Source organism: Rattus rattus, chromosome 8, assembly GCF_011064425.1.
Source record: "Rattus rattus isolate New Zealand chromosome 8, Rrattus_CSIRO_v1, whole genome shotgun sequence".
NCBI classification, from domain to species: domain Eukaryota; kingdom Metazoa; phylum Chordata; class Mammalia; order Rodentia; family Muridae; genus Rattus; species Rattus rattus.
The window spans coordinates 47076962-47099105 of record NC_046161.1 but is presented as its reverse complement, the minus strand read 5'-3'; the positions used below and the strand labels follow the sequence as shown (position 1 = coordinate 47099105).

At 36.9% G+C, this 22144-nt stretch overlaps 1 protein-coding gene across 1 annotated transcript in view; it reads left to right on the top strand.

Annotated features, from left to right (window-relative positions):
• The window catches only part of Ddx10 (DEAD-box helicase 10), a 153363-nt gene extending 131702 nt beyond the window's left edge, over window positions 1–21661 (top strand). The window contains exons 17-18 of the mRNA XM_032911581.1: window positions 4784–4920; window positions 20955–21661. Of these exons, the coding sequence (XP_032767472.1) occupies window positions 4784–4920; window positions 20955–21129 (312 nt within the window). The 3' untranslated portion in view covers window positions 21130–21661. The remainder of the gene's footprint in view (window positions 1–4783; window positions 4921–20954) is intronic.
• The last annotated feature ends 483 nt before the right edge of the window (window positions 21662–22144 follow it).

Sequence of the window (22144 nt, the reverse complement as noted above, 5' to 3'; positions counted from 1 at the left end):
TGAACTCAGGACCTCTGGAGGAGCAATCAGTGCTCTTAACCTCTGTGCTATCTCTCCAGCACAAGCCATTGTTTATCAGGCTAAAGATCATAGATTTTTCTGATTTTAATGTTATTCAGATCAGTTAAATTTGAAAATTACATCCTAAAATGAATAGTGGAACAGATTTAATAAAACATTATGACTGAATAGCACAGTTAATAGGATTCAGAATGTAAAATATCTTAGAAAATGTTTTGTTCTCATAGGCATGTTGTTTTATAAAATATTTTTCTAGTAAAGGCAACTGTGATATTTTAGTAAAATAGTTGTGAAATTTAAAAAGAATTTTAATTTTCCTGAAAAATCCTTATTTTGAGCAAGAACAGTTTTTTTATTGCTATAAAGAATATGGAATGATTTGTCCCTTTTGGTTTTTAGGATGTGCTCATTTTTATTTTGTGTGTGTGTGTGTGTGTGTGTGTGTGTGTGTGTGTGCATGTGCACCACATGCATGCATGTTACCTGTAGAGGCCAGAAGAGGGCATGCAATTCCATGATATTGCAGTTAAATATGGTTGTGGGTCACTGTGCTGGTGCCGGGAACCTAATCTGGGTTCTCTTCCAGCTCCTAACCACTGAACCATCTCTCTAGTGTACCCTCCACACATACTTTTTATCAGTAGAAAAAAATGAATTTATAATTATAGTTTATATTCTAGGGTCTATTTTACTTTGGGGGGGGTTTTTAAAATTAGGTGATAAATGAAATTTTAGACAACTTGTAATTTAAGTTCAACCAGACCTGAAATAGTTACTTTAGGTAACATAAGTTACCATTGGTCTAATTAATTAAAGTATATATGCTGGAGCTAGTTTTACAAAGCACCAGATAGTAAAATTAACTCTGTTTTGAAATGTATACTAGCACTGTTAGCCACTCAGTACTCTTTTGGAACTTTCCATGGTATAAAACCCAATCTTTAAGTGAATAACATCTGTTTCATGTATGCACATGACTTACTTTTCTGTATTATTTAGTTATGTTCAGATCTCCTTGGAATATAAACATGATAAAAGCTTACTAGTTTTATTATACAAAATTATTTCTTTGCAACAGATAGTAAAGGTTCACTATTTTTGTTGCTAAGTATTATAAGGGAGTTGAAACCAAATTTAGCTTTATACCAAAGAAATTATATATCTTTGTTGAGATTTCTTTTGATCAGATCCAAATAATATGGCATGCTGACTCATTATTGTAATCACCAGAAATATTTCAAGAGATTACAGTTTTCACTCATAGTCTGTTAGTTCTGGTTAACAACAAAAATAAGATCAAAGCCTCATTCTAATAGAGCAGACACTCAGACGTGAGCTATGTGCGATGCTTCTGTTTTACCTGTCCTGCTTTCAGCTTTATAAAACCATTGACTATTGTTTGCCTGCTGCCCAGAATACCATCTCGGTTTCTTCCTCTGTAGTGTAATACCTTTGTGGCCTGAAATAAACCTTTTGTACATAAAAGACAGTTACTTCTGTTTTCTTTAGCTGCAGCTCTCCACTTACTGAGCATGATGAGAATTTTTTTTATATATCGTATCACCCAATTTAATGATCCAGAGAAGTGATTCAGAGCACTAATGTACACATTAATTGAAAACAACGTGAGGTAGGTCTGGAGAGAAAATAAGCAGTTTGCAGCTCTTCCCGAGGATTCGTTTTCAGTTTCATGTTCTCACATAAGGTAGCTCATAATCTCCTGTAATTGCAGCTCCAGGGGACTTACCATCCTTTTTTTGTCTGTCATGGGCACATAAGTACCCCTCACTTCTCAGGCATCCACACATACATATAAACACAAAATTAAAAAACAAACAAACAAGAAAACCTGAAGCAGAATGAAAGTGGCTTGCATAGATCTACTTGGCTATGGCTTTTTTTTTTTAAATCATAAAGCCATATGCATAAAAAATAGCTACCAAGAATAGTGGCTATAGAGCAATTCTTGTTAGTTGTTTATTTTTAAATATATAGATGTTGGCCACACTTAAATTTTTATTTAAAAGGTAAAACATATGTGTGGGGAATCCAAGTTCAAAAATCAGTCTAGTCCCTTGAGGGTGTTTAAAACTTAAAAGTATTTCTTTTAGTTTTTCCTGTGTTTCAGCTTTTGTATGTCCCCAGGGAGAATTTGGTTCAGGTGTATTCCTCATGGTATGTTACTGTAAGTGCATACCACATAATACACTGATTCAAATATACATGGATTCTTATCTGTCTAGCCACCAGACTTCCTTCTTTAAACACTAAGATGCATAGATTTTGAAGTTACATCTCATACTAGAGTACAAAGTGGAGTCGGGTTTATAACAGCAGCACCATAGTCTTTACCAGAATTACCACCAAGTTGTCTTTTAAAAAAAAAATTATCTTACGTTTTAGATTTGTACAAAAAGATATCCAAGCCAGTTGATGGAGTAATAGCTTCTTGTGGTTGCTTCTTTGAGGATTTTTGAGTCCCTATCCTTGCCAAACATGCAGTATTCATATAACCTTATGAGAACAGTGCCATCTGACCTTGGCTGGAAGACTTATAAAGACTAAGGATCCTACTTTTAGTTTTCCCCTTAACTTACTCTACAGCCCATGGGAATGTTGTTTCAAGATAATGAGAATTGCAACAGAATATTCAGCTTCTTTGCAGGCTGTTATTCAATAATGTATATGACAGCACTATATATTACGGTATGCACAGACAATGCAGTGTGTTTGTGCTTACTAGTGTCAGTAAATGCTAACAGCTCCTGAAATACACCAGTGAAGGATCCGAGCAAGATCCATGATTATATGCCATATAATACCACCAGCTTATTATGCCTTGATTATGGCTAAATAATACAGTTTTATAGATGAAACATGACCAGGAAATTACAAGTATAATTACTTAGAAAATATGCTCAAAATATACAAAACATATACTTCACTGTTACTAGTAAATTCAGTTGGCAGTGATACAGTTACAATAAAATGTGTTCATTACCAAAAAGTAAAGGGAAATTATAACCAATCTAAGATTGTGTTTTAATTACCAAGGTAAAAACCAAAGTCCTTTAGATTTTTTTTTCTGTACACATTTAGTACATTTTGAGAGATAAATGGGCCTGGGGAATCTGTTTGTTATTCTCTCTAAAGAAAAGCAAAGACTGGTGATTTTTTTTTTTTTGATGAGTTTGTGATGCCTTGATTCACTTGAATACCTGAAGCATTCATATTTGAGAAGCATGCTCCATGTGTTTATTGTACATAGTAAGCTAAGTTAATAATTGCTACATAACTTTAGTCTAGAATCTGATTTTTTTATACTAAGTAAGATTTGAACATGTAAATATTTCTAAAGCTAATATTTATGTCACAAGACATTCGTAAGTTTCAAAGTTTATCTTTCATGTCTAAAACTAGCTTTTCATTATAGGATTTTTTTTAGATTTTTCCTCTATCTTAATTTGTTATTGGGCAGAGAAAATGAATCTGATCTAGATCCATATTGCTAGAGAGTGTGAAGCACAGTATTAGGAGAAAAGGATAGGTCACCTGAAGATCTCGTACAAATAAGCCTATTCAAAATTAGAACGAGAAATGAAGAAAAATTAATAGAGCTTAGGAGAGTCCTGATGAAGTCCAGGACACATTTGTACATTATCCTATTTGTACAAGTGGGAAAATGGCCTAAATATGTAAAGAAACAATGGCTGAAAACAAACTAATTTAGTAATGAATTAGTTTATTCATTATTAGCCTTAATCATTTGAATAAAAAAATCATTAGGTTTGTCTTACTTGGTCTGAAAAAGATTTATAAAGATGTTAAGTAAAGGAAGCTTATTTCGACTTTCAAATTTTAATCATATATATATATGCATACGTATACATACAAGTATATATATATATGTGTGTGTATATATATATGTATGTGTGTAAATGGTGTATGTGTGTATATATACATACATACACACACACATACATATATATATATATGTGTGTGTGTGTGTGTGTGTATGTATGTTTGCATCTAGGTGGTCCAACTAATCTTACAGCAACCAACCTGATACAAATGACGCCTATCCCTTGAATGTGTAGCCGCTCACTCTTACATTAGTCAGTCCTTGCCCACTACTTGCAGGAGACTTAGAGAGCCACTTTTCCTTTCCTTTATCCTTTGCTTCCCCAGTGTTCTTAGTCACTTCATTTCTGCACTTGCATTCCAGTGATATAAAGATACTTCTTATAGATCTGATTGTGTTTTTAAATTTAGACATTTCCCATAGAAATCAGACACATATGTTCTCACTTCTGCTCTTTGATATTTTCAAATAATCCTTTTGGTAGTTTTGAAATCTCTCTCTCTCTCTCTCTCTCTCTCTCTCTCTCTCTCTCTCTCTCTCTCTTACTTTCTCTCTGTGTGTAAGAGAATTAGACAACCTCATGCTTTTATAATTATTAAGTTACATGGAAAAAGTAAAACTGATAACTTCTTGTAAGTTAAAGGAACTCAATAGAGTTATAATTTCTGGTTTATATTTCACTTTAATTTTGAAATAATACAGATTTTCTTTGTCTTTAGAAATGTTGAAATTCTTCAAGTCTTGTTTCAAGGCCTTTATAATGAATTCTTCTAATTTGGGAATATCAGAGGAGTATTTGAATCTGTACTGAAACTTGACTATGTCAGCTAACCTTTTATGTCTTGATGCTCCCATGATCAGTTGACTTTGTACATCATGATTCTCCATGTGTTCTCTTAGGCCAGAGATGAAGAGGAAGCCTTTCTGGACTGGAGTGATGAAGATGATGGTGGATTTGATCCAAGCACACTTCCAGATCCAGATAAGCACAGAAGTTCTGAAGAATCAGAGAGTGAAGATACAAAACACAAGATGAGGTGTGTTCTTACCTTAGTCTCACTAACTACAAAACTCGTTCATAGGCCCTTTCTATTTTAATGAGTCCAGTGACTACTAAACTCTTACTTCAAGAGATGGTTTTTGTTTTTTGTTTTTTACCTTTAATGCCCTATATAATCCTTACTTGTATTTGTTTTGGCTGCATCTCATACTCTTCTGATTATTTTAAGGACTTTGGTTATTTTTATTTATAAAAATTTCTGCTATCATAAATAACTATGATGTATAAGTTCTGTTTTCTCATTCTTTCCCCTTTTTTCTCCTTCCTTATTAATCCTTTATACTTGAATAATTATAAAGTACGATAAGTACAAGCAGGCAGGGTTTTATTGATATCAAATATCAACGGGTTTTGATGAGAAGGCTACTAAAAATTACCTCTGCCAACCTGGTTCTGATGGTACATACCTGAGATTCCAGCGCTTAGGAGGCTGAGGAAGGAGAAGAGTCACCGTAAGTTAAAGACCTAGGGTGTCCAAGAGATTTATAAGACAACATGTAAAGCAAAGCCTTGTTTTAGAAAACAAAAACCTGGGTTGGTGAGGTGGGCCAGCAGTAGTCAAGTTCCATCCCCGAGATGTGTGGAAGAATGAGACAACTGACTCCAGTAAGTTATCCTCTGACCTTGACTTCAGTAAATTCTTCTGACTTCTTACTGCACAGTTTGGAGAACAGTCAATAATGTTATTTCTGACACTCCTCTTTAAGGCAGCCAGATGAAGTTCCCAATAAGGGAGTCCCACATAGACCAAAGCACCCTTTGGGCAGGACTTCCAAGTCAAAGAACAAATAGCAACAGATAGCAATAGCATCATCAAACCTGACCCTCACAATGTCCAGCACAAATGACTGACTGGGAAAGTTTAAGCAGTCAGCTGGAGTCCCCATTTCCCTTCTCTCTGTGGATGAGCTTTTCTTTCTACCACAGGCATTTTTATATCATAGTTATAAACACTACTAGCCTCTGTTGGAAATTGTTTATCTTCCACCTGTTCTCAAGGTACAATGCTTTTTCTCTTGGGTTGCCCATCACCAGACAAGGGGTGTTGGAGGACACTTGGCATAAACATGTTGGGTCTGAAGTGAGGAGACTAAATTACTTCCAGCTCTCAGTAATCTCAGAGCATACCTGACAGTTTTTCCAGTAATGTATATAATGTATACTATAGCTCTCCACATGTGGGCACCTCCTCTATAACCTCCTACACAAATATATGAATGAATGGATATGTAAATAAATGTAATTTTTTAAAAAAATCTGAAATTTAAGAGGAAGCTATAGTTTCATATTTTTTCATATTAGCAAATAAAATAATAGAAATTTTCTATGTAAACAACCAAATTCTTCCCATTTAAGACTTGTTCATTTGTTTATTATCTATTATTTATTTACCTCCATGCCAAAATTAAATGAAATATGGTAAATTGAATAATAGTGTGAGTTAACTTAGTATTTTTTCAGAGTACTGTGTATTCTAATAATCTTGTATTGAATATTAAGCTTTATGGGTTTTCTAAATCACTGGATAGAGGTTAGGTAGCAATGACAGATAAAGTTAATATTTTTGATGTGCAGACAAAAGTTGATGGACTCCTCAAGTAGCCCATGGAGTCTAGCATTGAAGAATAGTCCACAGAAAATATTAAAGATCTCAAACAAATTATCTTCTTAGAAAACCATGCTCTAGACAGACACTGAGTTAGTCTTTGTAGAAACTGTGCTTATTGGTAAAAGGAAAATTTTACTTATCCAAAATGTAGTTATGTTAAAATCTTCAACCACTTGCTATTAGGTTCAGGCCATGTTTCTAATATTTAGAAGTGACTTAGAAAAATTAATCTAGACACTGCTTTATTAAGTTCCTTGGTGCGCATGTGCGACTTCTGAATGGTCCACATGCTGCCTTAATGCTCATGTTGAAGACTGCCCCCCAAGCCCCATCCATTAAAGACTGCTATATGGGATCTCTCTCTTGATAGATCTTTTGATAACTTGGTTTACAACATGAATTCAGATGTTTCTGTATAATTTAACTCTAGAGGAGAACATCATTTGGTTCTTACAGTTCTGCAGCCCTATTTTGTATGTTTGCATGACACTGCTTTAAAAGGAAGAACAAACCTTTAAAGTATCAGCAATACTTCTATATCTGGTTCTAACCTTCTATATTGAATGTTTCCTAATTTCTTTTTTTTTCTTTTAGATATCCTAATAAGCACCTTGGGTAGAAATAATTTTATTAGGATTTAAAAAATTACATACATGTTTGTGCCACTAAAGTGTGTGATCTAGGTTCAGTTCCTAAGTCATCATTCAGAAGGCATTTTGTTACTTGTTTCTATATTGTTACCGCATAGTAGCATTTCCTACTACAGCTAATGTGGTGTGTTTGCTGATAGACTCATTTTAATTTCTATAATAGTTTTATGCTCTTAATTATCTCTCAGAAAGCATGACTTCTCTTGTTTCTCTTTTATAGTAATGCAGCTCCAGGTTCTGTCCTCATTGTCAGTATTAATGAAAGATTAAAGCCTTTAACTATCTGAATTTCTTAATTGATTGATGTATAAGTATACATCAATAAAAGTATAAGGGAAAGATGTGCTACTCTTTACAGATACATCAATAAAAGTATAAGAGGCATTGAATAATGTAAGAAACAACAGAATATAGATGATTGAAAGACGCTAGGAGCAGATAGTAATAAAGGAGATAGGTGTACCTTGTAAGAGACCAAGACATTCTAGTGAGAGACGGGGCTTCAGATGGAAGATGGTCAGGTATCACATCACATGAGGACAGTTTGATTAGGGGCAGCTGGTTAACTCTGGAAGATTGAAGTTACTCAGGTTGCTTGATAGCAAAGAAATACTCTGTGTTGAAGAGCCTATGGGCAGGTTTTATTCCTTCAATATATTTAAGAGTTCTCTCAGATGAAGAAAAAAAACCTTAAATAATTTATGTCCATGATCACAGAAAATATTAGTGTAAATGAAACTGATTCCCTAGCTCTACTATTTCAGACGCATTACATGAAACTTCTGTGACTAAGGCACATGGATGATACCTGACTGAAGATCTGGGCTCATGTCCTAACTAGCTTTATGGTTGTTGGTATTCTGGCTCAGGTAATAGGGACAGTTGGGGGCTAAAGGTAGTTTGACATTATGTGTGGCTACCCAGAGTGGCACATCCCCCACGCGCTGAGTTGAGACCAAAAATGTCTTAGCTATTGCTGGGTGTTGCATGGGAGCTGGGGCAGGGGTGTTTACCATAGTTGAGAGTCACTGCACTAGACCGTGGTTAGCAGATACATACTACCGCTGCTTTATGTCCTCGTGGAAGATGGGTTTTATTTATACTTCTTTCCAAGTAGTCACTCTGTCACTCAAGATGAATCGATACACCAGGTCAGCCCTATTTATCATCCCTAGAATAGAAAGCAGGATTTATGATAAGGTACAAGTAGTAGACTATAATTTAGCTCAAGTATTTAGAAGACCAATCATAGTAAATTTTAACAGTAGTAATGGCTGCACCTACTACTCTTGACAGAAGTAATGTAGGCACAGGTGTCCCTCGTTGTTCCAGTTGGGCTGCATCTTTTCTCTGTCTGTCACAGACAATGATTTCTAAGGTTCTGTGGTACCAGCTCACTGCATGTTTAAAGATTTGGTTGCTGTGCTCATCCTGGGTTCCATTTAGTATAAACTATTCTCACATTGGTCCTGGTTATCACGACTCTCCCAGAAGCATATTCTTTGGCTATGAACTTGGTGTTTCCAGAGATGAGTTCAGTCTTAAGGGACTCGATAGAGCAATTAGAGAATCGCTGTGAGTCTTGAACGAGTATGAGTTGGTTTCATTTCAAAGTTTACTTTGTTGCTGTTCATAAATATTCATCATAGCACTACATGGAAAAACACTTTGTCAGTAAGAAGGTGAGCCAGACTTAGTGAAGAGTGACCAAATCTGTGGTCAGTAGTTCTTCTTCAGGGAAGTATGACAGGATTTCAGAGTTTGTGTCTCTGTCCTCTTCAGTTCATTGCACAGCTGCAGAAGAATTTGAACTGGCCTTAGGCCTCTGTGGAATCATCCACAGTGCTGTCTCTCGTGCCCAGGTTCTGATGCTCATCATTTAACCCCTTTAATTTGCACAGCAGAGACAGATCTTGCCTCTCTAGTAACAATGAACATTATGTACCCTTGAGTTCTCTTTTAAGGTTCCTACAGAGGAAGAAAGGAGGAGAGGATAGAAATGGTGAAAATACAGTGTGCCCATGTGTGAACTTTAGACAAGAGAGCACCCTAGTTTTTCCCCAGGAACAGCTGAAGTGGAGGCAGGGGGCAGGAAGTGTGTTCATAGTGCAGGAGGGTTACTGCTGGGGGAGCCCAGCTTTGCCTCAAGCCTCAAGCTTAGAGCTTTCTTTCTCACAGCAGATCTAGACAAAGAAGCGTGCTTTCTTCTCTGATTCTTTCCTCATTTTCGTCCGTTTAAAAATCAGTCTAGTTTTCTCTGGCTTTTCCTTCTCTTTCCCTTTTGGGCCTGTGGAATAGAATTCATAGATGTTAGGTTTTTGTTGTTATTACTAAAATAGAGAAAAAAAGTTCATAGGAAAAGTCAGACTTTGGTTGTCTTTGTGACATCCTTCATTGGTCTGTTGAGCACTACACAGTCATTGTCCTTATCGCTAACAAACTTTGAAGCTTGTTTATCCTTTAGCAGGAGACTGACTTACGTAGTTGCCTTTGGGGTCATAAATGATTTTCATTTCAAATAGCCCATGTATTGTAGTCACAATGTTTAAATGATAAAAAGTATCTTTGTGGTGGAAACAACTACAGTAAAAATGTTTTGCATTATTTAATCCACATTCTACTTAATTTCTAATATCAAAAGTGCTTGTAACTCCAGTTCTAGGGTATCTGTTGTCTTCGTTTGGCCTTTGCCAGGACCTGAACTTAAGTGGTACACACACACACACACACACACACACACACACACACACACACACCCACACACACACCCCCCCCACACACTAAATAAAATAAAGCAAAATAAAACAAAATAAAATGAAATACCAGATACGCTTGTATCTTGAGTGACTATAATTTCTCTCCATATATTATTTTCTGTAAAGAATGATTTAGTGCCTATCATGTGCTATCTATAATAAATGCAGGCAGAGTATAAAAGATTAAACAGGAAATGCCATTCCTGGCTTCCACAGAGTTTAGTTCAGTTGTGGTTACAAAGAGTAAGTACATAGTAGTGAAACTTGCAATGGATGAATGCTGTGATTGGCATGCCTGGAGATATGGTAGGAAGATCAGACATAGGAAATGATGGCTCTCACTTGAGCCTAGGGGACCAGGAAGTTTCCTGAAGGCAGTAAGAGCTAAGCTATTCCTGAAATCTGAACCAGACAGGGGTTGGGTAGCAATTGTCCTTTTAAAATCTTTGAATAAGATTGTTTCTTTTAATTGTGTTAAAAACTAAGTGATTTGACTCTTTGCATGCAGTATATTAATTTTTGTATATAACAGTCCCATTCGTTGTATTAGGTTCATGACCATCCTTATGCGAATTATAAAGGATGTAAAAGTTTACCAAATGTTAAATATGATTAACAAGAAATACATGGATGTTCTAGATATTCATTATCTAATAAAATTGAGTATTTAATATTTACAACCTTATTATTTCAAACAAAAAAAATATTAGATTCTTTCTATCTTTGTTCTGTCTTCTATTTGTAGACTACAGCCTTCACCCAAGTCTGATTCCTTTAAGAGAAATTCCAGACTAAAGCGGAGTGCTTTCCTAGCACGTGCAGGGCTCAGGCTAGGACTAGCAGATGACATGGTTGTATAGTGGATGTTTGATAGGTTTTTCTAAGTAGCATAAGGGCAGTTAGATTTATACTTTGCGCTAAGGTTATTGTCAAAATTTAAACATGATTTCTCTACAGATAACTTCTGTGTTTGGTGACACCTTAGCCCGTATTGAATAAATGGGTCCAATTCACATGTAACTAGCTGTTTCTAACCTGTTCTTAATACTAATCAATATATGGTCTTGTGTTTTGGTTTTTGTTTTGTCTTTTGTGTGTTTGGTTTTGCCTTTAAAACATGTTTGATACTGGTTTTATTTTTGAGTAAATTTGATTGTCTTTGTTATCAAAGTTACTTTAATCTCTGTAGTTTCTGTTAGTATTGAGTTCTGTAGCATCTCTTGAGTCATTTTTTGCTCAGCAACTACTATTTCAAGATTTGCAGTCAGCTTTATAATAGACAGAGAACTTTTCACAAATATTTATGCCTCAGAGACAAGTTTCTGAGGATGAGAAGATGGACGGAAACACTCTAAGCGTGTGTGTTGATGTATATGAGTGAGGGCGTGTCCATGCATAGTGCACAATGGATGTCAGGACAACCTCAGGTGTCTCAGGCAGGGTATGATTGCTGTGATAAAACACCGTGACCGAAAGAAACTCGGGGAAGAAAGGGTTTATTTTGTGTGTGTATCTCTGTTATAGTCAATCATTGAAAGAAGCCAGGGCAAGAACTCAAATGGGGCAAGAACCTAGAGGCAGGAAGCTGATGCAGAAGCCATGGAAGAGATCAGCTTACTGGCTCGTTCCTCATAGACTGGCTCTATGGCTGATCTGCTTTCTTTTAAAACCCAGGACCACCAGCCTAGGGATGTCATCACCCATAGTGGACTAAGCCTTCCTCCGTCAATCACTAAGCAAGGAAATGTTTAACCGGTTTGCCCACAGCCCAATGTTTAAATTTTATTTTATTCCATGTATTTACTTTACATCCTAGTCACCCCCTCTCACAGCCCTTCCCCCTTTCTCCTCCCCTTCTTCTGTGAAGAAGCACTTGTCATAGGGCTCCGTTGGGTATCCCCTCATCCTGGCACATCAAGTCTTTGAGGCTGAGTGCATCCTCTCCCACTGAGGCCAGACAAGGCAGCCCGGTTAGAAGAACATATCCCACATACAGGCAACAGCTTTTAGGATAGCTCCCATCCAGTCGTTCTGTACCCAGCCAAGACCAAGCTGCACATCTGCTACACATGTTCAGGGAGGTCTAGGCCCAGCCTGTGTGTGTTTTGGTTAGTGGGAAGAAAGAGGTAGCGGGGTTATTAACTACAGTTTTCATTTTATCTGGACTTTTGCTTGCTGATCAGTCTTATTGCAGCTTGTCAGATACAGAAAAAAGCCAGGTCTGCTTTATAATATAAATAATACATTTGCTTCATTGTAAGCCCGCCATCCTTTCACTTTACTTCTAGCTCTGAAATATTTAAAAACAAAACTATTAGGAGAAACTTCAGTGGCAGATTGGAAGTTTACGAAATTGCCCTTTTGACTTTCCCTGTGTCTCAATTTTTGGTTGTGCTTTCTACTCTGTCAGTTTTAGTTACCCAGCCTCCATGTTGACATTGCTTTCGGCAAGAGGCATCTATGTTTAATCCATACCCTGTACCCTGTCATGCCTCTATATCTAACTTCCATTAATGTTATTATAATAATATATTAGTCCACTGATATTCTTTCCCTTTTAGAATTTTAGATTGTGTCCATGGATTGGATTCTTGTTTGGCTTATCAGTATAAGTAATTGTTTAATGAGCAACTTTGAAGACTTGAGTTGTCTTTCTTTGGAGGTCATTTGAAGACTAACGAAGAGTAATAAGAATAATAAATTGTAAGACTTGATGTTTTCAGATGGCTGAATGCCAGGGATGTGTTTGGGTGCATGCTGATCTTTGGTGTGAAAACAAATGTTAAAGTAGTTCGAGATGGACGTTGATTTATTTCTGGGGAGTATAAATATTCTACATGTAGATTAGTAGCTAGAGGATGTTCTAGCTTAAACTTAGATATTTACATTTTCAATATGGAAGGAGAAATATTTATATGTTCAAATTTTCTGCCGAGCAAAAATTGTTTTTATCCTTGACTCTAGGTAAGTGGTAGAGGAATCTCAAAAACTAGAAATCCCACACCAAATTATGGTGTAGGTGTGTTTGCCTAAAAGGGGGCTCCTACCTCTTTACCAAATTTCCAAATTATTTATGAGCAAAACAACAAAAAGATTTTTGCCAGCTTCAAATAATGTGTGGATGTTTAATGAAAGGAAATGTGGATGAGGCATGGTGGTGAGAGGTGAGGTTCTCATGTCCTTCCTTTTCTCATAATTAGACTTTGAGCTAAGATTACTTTTTTAGCATTTTCATTTATGTTTATAGTAAAGTCTAGACATCTTCCTTTTTAGTTCCAGCAAATATTGAGAATTGAGGCATTGAGAATGCTATGCATTCTTAGTACTGATTCTGTAAGCAGTAATAGTCTTTGCCATCGAAGGAAACAGCAGATTTGATGAACTACACTGCAGTGATCCTTCTCCATTAGGTCTATTGCCATGATCGTATAAACTAAAATTTATAAGGGGAAACATCTCTGACACAATTTTATTTTAAACTTTAATTTTAAAGTGCCAATACTTGCAGATAGGTACAAAATTTTTGAAAAATTTTAAAATGAGTTAGCTTGTACTTGTTTATTATTAGTTATAAATTATGTAGAAGAAAATGTCCAAGCTGCATTTGTTGACTGTAGGGTACAAATAAAGAACCAAACTGGGCACTGAGATGCTGAATTTGATCTACAGTGGCTTACCACAGGCAATTTAAGTATCAGGAAGTTTTGTATAAGGAAGTTTTTCTATACCTCAAATACCCACCTCATTGTCTTGGCACTTAGACCAGTGTGCAATTTTACCTGAGAGAGGGGTGGAGGGTGGGGGGAGGAAAATCAAGGAAGTTGAAGATCTGTACTATCTCTACAATAAAATCTGCTTCTTCAGCAGTCCTTTGTGTTAGATTTCTAAGGTGTACGGGGATGTTGATCTGATGTTTTATGCTGTAACACACACACACACACACACACACACACACACTCCCTCCCTCCCTCCCTCCCTCCCTCCCTCTCTCCCCCGCTCACTCCCTCTCTCCCTATTTCCCTCTTCTTGTCAGGAACTCTAATATAATTCATCTTCTTGTCCAGGTTAAGCTTATATAAACTACTTGCCCTAATACCCTTGGGCGTTCACGCCACTCCGCTATATTCCTGTAAAGCACTGCATGCTGCAGACACTGGCAAGTTTTCTTAGAGCTTTGTCTTCTAGCCTAGATTACAGCCAGATTTTTCAACACTTGGACACTACACAAGGCTTGGTGTAGTAGTTTTAACTGCAACAACCTTGTACCCCCTGATAGTGTAGTTTTCAAGTTAAAGGACATTCTGGTGTTCCCCTCCCACAGGCCCCATATTATTTTAAAATACGGTGTTTAATCTGAGCCGTCTACTATTCATGGCAGGTACCAATTTTTGTTTTGATCTTCTTATAATATATAATTTTCTCACCATTCTGAACTCCTATAAGTGTTGGCTAAAGCTTCCTAAGAACTGCACTGTAATTAAACCTGTTTCTGATTGATAGAAAAATATATCATATTTCTCTCTTTTTGCCTTTTCCCATTAATACATGGGGATTTAAACCTCTTAACTGGTTCTGCAGAACGATCTCAAGAAGCATGGATAGTACAGGAGTGGTTGCTGTAGCAAGGGAGAGTCATAGCTACCTGAAGTTCTGGGAATCAGACTACTGAATGCTTCCTCACATGTAGTTTTGGAATATTGACATAAACTTTGTAACATGAGAAGAAGTTCAGGATTAAGAAAATTAAGTGTATGTTAAGGCCAAACAAAGCTTGGTTTTGCTGCAGTCAAAGCTTTGAATAATTTATTTTACAAGTTGTGGAGCATAGACATACTACTTAAGATCTCTTTGGTTTTCACGGTCCACCAAGTGATAATGCACAACTTGTAAGACTCTTTTTAAAGATGTAAGGGGAATAAAGAGAAAGCCAGATAGGAAACACAGCAGGATACAGTGTGATAATCCTTGTAGTTAGTGAAGGTGGAGCGGTAGGAATTTCTAAAGCAGCACACAGTTGATAAGAATAGAGTGTTTTCTGGAATGTCTCCAATTGCTTTCCTCCAGAATCATTTAAGTGCTTAATATTCAAAATATCAGTTCTTCCATTTAGGATACTCTGCAGAAGTGTTGTTCTGCCTTGGTGAAGTGAATAGTGTAGTGAAATTAGTGGCATGTGATCTATTTCATGTACACAGATGTTCATATTATACAAGTAGAACATGGCGCTTACCCTGTGTTTATAGCTAGTTGGTCTCCTGAGAATCGGTTCTATGACAGTGAAAAGGAGAGTGGACCCCAGCTCTCCTAGAGCACACACTGCTGGTAGACAGAGAAGCCATAAGGAATGAGCAGAAGAGTAGGACACAGTTGCTCATGAGGACCTTGAAAGAATTGGAGGAGGCAGAATCAGAGTTGACTTCAGTTGTTAAGACAGCCTCACTGAGTAAAGGCTGAAGGATTGCTAAAAGCCTTCTCTAAGAAAAGGAGTAGTTTTTCTTACTATTTGAATCATGACTACTCTGGACAGTTACTGCAATTTAAATATGTAACCAAATAGTATAGTAACGACGCCAGAATTACCTGTATGTCTGCCAGAGGAGATTCTTGGCTACCTTTCATCCCAGCACTCTTCCACCCGTTCGTGCATACTGACGGATGCTAGCTTTATGGCAGGTTATGATGTAAGACTCTACAGCCATTCTAGTCCACTCCAGGATCCTACTAGAAAGAAGTGGGCTAACCGTGGCACGTGACAACAGGAAGACGATGGGAGCAGGCCTAAGCAAAGACTGGGAGGTAGCCGCTTATGTATTGGCTTTCTCCTGTTGTTGATGAGACAGAATCTCATTATGTAGCCCAGACTGGTCCCCACCTTGCAATGCTACTGCTCTGTCATCCCAAGTGTCGTGATATGACCACAGGGGTGCACTACAGCTCCTAGCTTTTTTTTTTTTTCCTTTTTTTCGGAGCTGGGGACCGAACCCAGGGCCTTGTGCTTGCTAGGCAAGCGCTCTACCACTGAGCTAAATCCCCAACCCCAGCTCCTAGCTTTTTTAAACTACTGAAAATAACCTATCACCCATATATCCCCACCCACCACCTTCCCCTAAGTTAGGTTATCAAGGGAAAAACTTTTAATTTAATTTTTATTTCGAAGACTAATATAGGATGGTTACAGAAATAGCAGAAGATACATACACTAGCAAAAAGAACATTTAAAAATAAACTTCCAAATCTTTTTTCATATATATATTTTAAATGTAGATGGATCTTCATTTTGTGTTGATTTCTTAAATTTTTTTAATATTCATAAAGAAAAAATTTTAGTAGATACTTAATATCTTATGTTTATCTTTATAATGTACTTAACAATTTAATCCTTTAAATTGTTTTGGGGTTTTTAACTTTCTGAAATTAAAAATAGTTCTATCTTAAGTATCTTTCTTAAGAAATCTTTGAGCATATCTTTAATTATTTTCTTGGGCAAGATTCCCAGAAGAAAATTTTCTGGGCATGCTTACTTTAAAACTTCTAAGTGATACTGCCCAATGGGATACAGGTGAGAAAAGTCACAGTAGTGTCAGTAAGTAGTAACACTAAGTTCCACATGACTAGGACATAATTTGAGCCGTGTTAAATTCAGAGGGAAACGATCCCTGTTGATAGGCAGCTGAGTACTTCTCAGGGAAGACAATAACATGGATCTGGGTCTTCTGTGCGAGACACAGCAGCTAGAAGGAGATGCCCTGCTCCTATAGAGACACAGACTTGGGTGTCATCCCCATTTTTTGTTCTGCTTGAATTTAATACAGAAGCTGTTTTTGCTGTAAGAGACACAATTACAGTTATCTGAAAATAATTTAAATGTTGAAGTCAGAAAATTAAAACTATAGAAAAAGTAAGTTCAGCTCCTAGAAGATTTTTGAGTTTGGGGTTCAGAGAATTTAGGAAATTAAGAAACTATGCTCCTCTTCAAAATCAGCTTTTAACATTAACATTTAATATTTCACATTCCATTTTTCTCTTTCCTTCATTGTTTCAGTAAATAATTGACTCAGATATTTGCTTTAGATACTCTGGCATGATTTTGTATTTTTCTTTTCAGTAAAGTCTCAGTCAGTGGATTTTCCTCATGCTATCTGTCCCATACTACATCTTAAAGATGTTTTCACCTGTGCTTAAGTTGTATGACTTAGTCTTTAAATGCATAGTAATGAAGTCTTTATGATATAGATTATTAAAAGATTATTAACTCTGAATTTTTGATTTTGATAGCAGAGGGACTTTGGTGCTCTTAGCTAAGCTTTGCTTTTACTTTTTAAGATGGTGCTTTATCAGTCTGTGTGTCGTTGGGTTACTGTACTACGGCCCTTTCTGACTGTTCGATCAAACGTTTGAGGATTGAAAAGAACTTAGCACTTTAGGTCCTAGGGGAGCACTGATAGAAAGGTAAAAGGTGGAATTCAAACCAGATACTCTGCACCCTGAAGGCCACTACTTCCTGTTAGCTAAGTACACTTTACCCCCTTTTGGGGTTCACTTACTTTATGAAGGGAGCTCGTGGTTATGAATTTGTATTTTGGAGTAAATTACATTTTCTTTTTTCTGGCCTCCGTGTCTTCAGAATGTTTTATAATCTCCTTGCTAAATGTTACTGGTGAGGTGTTGCTGTGTTAAGCTGTGGTGTTTTATTTTGTTTTCTTCTTGTTGCTGTGACCGAATACAGGACAAGAAGCAACTTAAAGGAAGAAGGGTTTGCTTTATTAGCTTAGGCTCTAAGGGACACAGTCGATGTGGCTGGGAAGAGATGGCAGCAGGGTCATGGGAAGCTGGTCGGTCACACTGCATCTGTAGTTAAGAAGCAGAGAAATGGCTGAATAGGATGCTCAGGTGATTTTCACAGTTGTAATCAGTCCAGGACCCCAACCAATGGGAGGTTTCAGTTGGTGTTTAGGGTGGATCTTCCCATCTCACTCAGCCCAAACTAGAGGCTCCCTTGCAGATATGCCCAGGTGTCTTGTCTCATAGGTGAGCCTTGGTTTGTCAAATTGACATCAGTATTAGTCATCACCACTACTATAAGCTACATGATAAATAGAACAAACTATACTTCTAGAATTTGTAGAAAGTAATTTTAGAACCAAGAAATTAATTAAATATAGCTTATTTTAGCCTGCTAACAGATGAGGATTTCCCAGTCCCTCCTTAGATCTACTGAGCTCCCACATGTACCAGGTGCACAAAGGACAGAAGCCTTTGGCTTATGCAGCAGAGTGTGAAACAGCTGAGGGCTTCTAGCACCATGGCATTGGAAAGAGGCTTTTTCTGATGGAACTGGATCATTGCTTTTCTGGTTACTGTTTCTTGGGGCTTAGATTGTGGCAGTTATCTATAAAATTCCCATTTTATTACCAGATAATTCGTTATTCATAACACCACTTATTTGCTTTCTATAGAAAGTAGTCATAAAATGCCTTCCTAAAATTTCAGTTGCTAATTGTACATAAGCAACATTCATATCTGGTTTTCTTTTGGGGGAAACATCTGAAGCTATTTTCTGCAGAGAATATAATGTGCAAAGGCACATTAACAGAGGAAGATACATTAACAGGGAGCCTACTAATTAAGTTTTCTGTGAGCCTCTCCAAGGTGCCCTTGATATGCAAGATGGGCAAAACCAGTGTCGTCTTCCCCAAATATTTATGGCACTCTAACCCGGTGGATTTGGCACAGAATTAGCCACAATCCTAAGCACATTAGGACTGAATATCTTTTTTTAAAGGCTTAAAAAAGTTTGCTGGCTTTCATGTTCATTGTTCCAGGCTCCCTTTCAAAATTCAGCAGTGTGTGGCTTTGAATAACCACATCGTGTCATCTAGTTTGCCTTTCCTCTGTTGGTGAGAGAGAATGGCTGAGTCAGGGCGTGTGGGTGCTTCTGGGAAGTAAATGGAGAATTATGTGGTTTGCTTCCAGCTGGTTATAAGTGGATATGCTGATTAGGCATCTTCACTTTTATATCAGGCTATCTTCTCCACAGTAATGGAGTCCATTCAAACTTGAACAATTTGTTCTTTTTGGATACATCATATGGTTGGAAAAATAATGTAATATTGATGTAGCTTTTTTCTTTTGCTGATTATTACATACAGCCAGTGTGAGAATGTTTTGAATGGATGTAATTTTTAGGCAGAAAGTAAGTTAGTGTGTAAAGAGCTATAGTGTTTTTATTTATCTGGTTTCATTTAACTCTCAGAACAATTCTAAGTAAATAATTGAACTGCAGAATTTACGTGATTGGCTACTGTTTCTCCCCTCCCTTTCTCTCTCCCTTTCCATTCTTCTTTTACTCCTGTTTCCCCCTCACCCTCCATCATTCTTTTCTCCCTCACTCATCATCATGGATTCAATACATTTAGGAATCTTTTCCTAGTTCCATGTAAATTTTAGGATTGCTTTCCTCACTTCTGTGCAGAAACTTTGGTAGAGACTGTGTTGACTCTGGAAGTCACTGTGAACATTTTTAACAAAGTCAATTCTTATAATCTATGAATATAGGATTTTTTTTGTTTCCTCTGTAAAATGTTTTAATAAGTGTCTTATTGTTAAGCTCTTTCAGCTAGGTATTAGTCTTAGATGTTTTATTTTTATAATTAGTATAAATAGGATGGTTTTCTTGACTTTTATTTCAGATAACTTACTGTTCGACACAATAATGTTATTGATTTTTGTATGTTGATTTTACATTCTGTATCTTTGCTGAATTTACTGATTAGTTACAATATTTTATAATTATTTGGGGGATTTTCTGTATAAAATACCTAGTTTTGCTGTGTTTATTCTCAGTCCGACCCTGTCTCTGTCTCTCTGTCTCTCTCTGTCTCTCTCTGTCTCTCTCTGTCTCTCTGTGTGTGTGTCTCTCTGTGTGTGTGTCTCTCTCTCTGCCTCTCTCTCTGTCTGTCTCTCTGTCTCTCTGTCTCTCTGTCTCTCTCTCTCTCTGTCTCTCTGTCTCTCTCTCTCTCTCTCTCTCTCTCTCTCTCCCTCACTCTGCCTGTCTTGGTAGTTAAGGGAATCACTCTGTTACTGGATTTTTGTTTTTGATTTCCTGTTATTGTTTGGCATTTGTCAGTTACTGATGTCTGCCTTGTGGTTATTGAGACGTTTTACTGTATTGAGCTCTTTTGAAATGACACCTGACTTCCTTAGTTCTGTTCTGATCAGTTAGTTTGTAAATAGCTCTTCATCCCATGCCCTCCAGTCGAGCCATCTTGAATATGCTATCTCAAAATGTTTTGAAGATTTTTAAAAATACATTTATTGATTCATGAGTATGCATGACCACTTGTAGAAGTCAGGAAATATTTCTGCCATGTGACTTCTCAGGATTGAACTCAGGTAACCCTCTCACCTGCCCTGTTTTTTGCTTTTATTTAATGGATTTAGTGATTCCCCCCCCCCCCCTTCTCAGAAGTTAGTTCTACTTATTGGCCAGTGTACAGGATATATGCAGACTTAGTCAACAGTACTTAGTTTCTTAAGACCATATGTGCACATTAGGTTTACATTTTTAAAGAAGAAAATTTGGTACTTTTTGACATTTTAGGCCTTTTATCATAACATAATTAGAATTAGTAAATGATACCCTTATTTGTATCTATGTCTACATAATCTGCTACCTAAAGGACAGCTTAACTTTAAATAGAGATAATTTGATGTTAACACAAAGATAGACTATAATCTGACACACCTAAGGGACTTCTCAATGTCTTTAGATTATAGATAATATATCCAGAGGTCTCTATTATTATTATATTTAATGCCATATTATTTATACAGTGGCCCACGTGTGCCTGGTTTTATGGTTTCTTTCTGTCTCACAAAATGTCATTTTACCAACTACCTGCTCTACATTTGGGTTATTCTGTCCCTTTTTAAATGTTTGACTTCATGCTAATGAGTTAATTATTTATACATGAATCATTGGATTTGTTCCCACCAGTGACACCAAGAAGAAGCAGGAAATGAGGAAGAGAAACAACACTGAAGTTGATGATGTAAGACCAAGAAGTCATGGAAAGAAGGCCAAGTGGGAAATGTTAGAACCTTTGGATACAGGCCTGTCTTTAGCAGAGGACGAAGAGCTGGTGTTACATCTCCTCAAAAGTCAAAACTAAGTGTTCTCTGTGCCTCTGTGCACCTCGATACCTTTGGACATTACTATGTGGGCAAGAAGTTAAAAACAGCTTTGGGGCACTTAAGTACTGTGTGTCTTTCTCCAACAGAAGTGACCACATTCTAAGTCTTCACAAACTGAGTTTTGAAATATCAAGGAACATACTCAGAGTAAGGACATGTTGTATACTCTGTTAGAATGTATGTGTAGGTTCATTTTCCCCACCATTGGAAATGTTTGTCTTGTTTGTTCCCACAGTGCTGAAGAGTGAACCAAGGCCTTGCATGTGGTAGATGAGTGCTCTCCTCCCGAGCAGTGTACTAGTCCGGCTTGTTTGTTTTACAGGGAAGGCTCTGAATCGTTGTTCATTTGCAAATACCTATATTCATACAGTACAAAAAATTTAATGTTACTCTTAAGTATACATAATTTTGTGTATATTTCATTATCTCCAAAGAAACAGTATAATGGACTAGCCCTGACAAAGAATACTTTTTGCGTTCATAAAAAATAAACATATTTCTTATAAAGTACTGTTGTTTTCATTGTGTCCAGTGATATGAAAGACTCAAAAATAGATTCATAAAATTAAATCATGACAAATTCCTAAAACAAGGTCTTTACGTTATAAATTAGCCTGCTGAAAAGTAACACATTACACTTAGACTTGGAGATCGCTGGCAATTATTCATAAAATCTCTCGATGTCTGAAGACATTCTTCACGGGCTCTTTGTAGGCGTCCTGGGTTTCCACCTGGCTCCTTGTGAGAGAATGAGGTAGCACCTCTGTTTCCTTACCAATACTATCTGTCTTCAAAAGGAAAATGAGAATTCTGGGCATCGACATGAAACAGTAATAACAGTAAATTTAACCTCTGAAGGAGAAGGATGGATGGTAACTTGGGGATCTCAACACTTCCAGTTCAGCCAGTCTGTACTGGTCTCTGAAAAAAATGTATCGCCTTCCTTGTCTATTCAGTGCTGTCATGAGCAGTCATCTTCCCACAATTAAATTG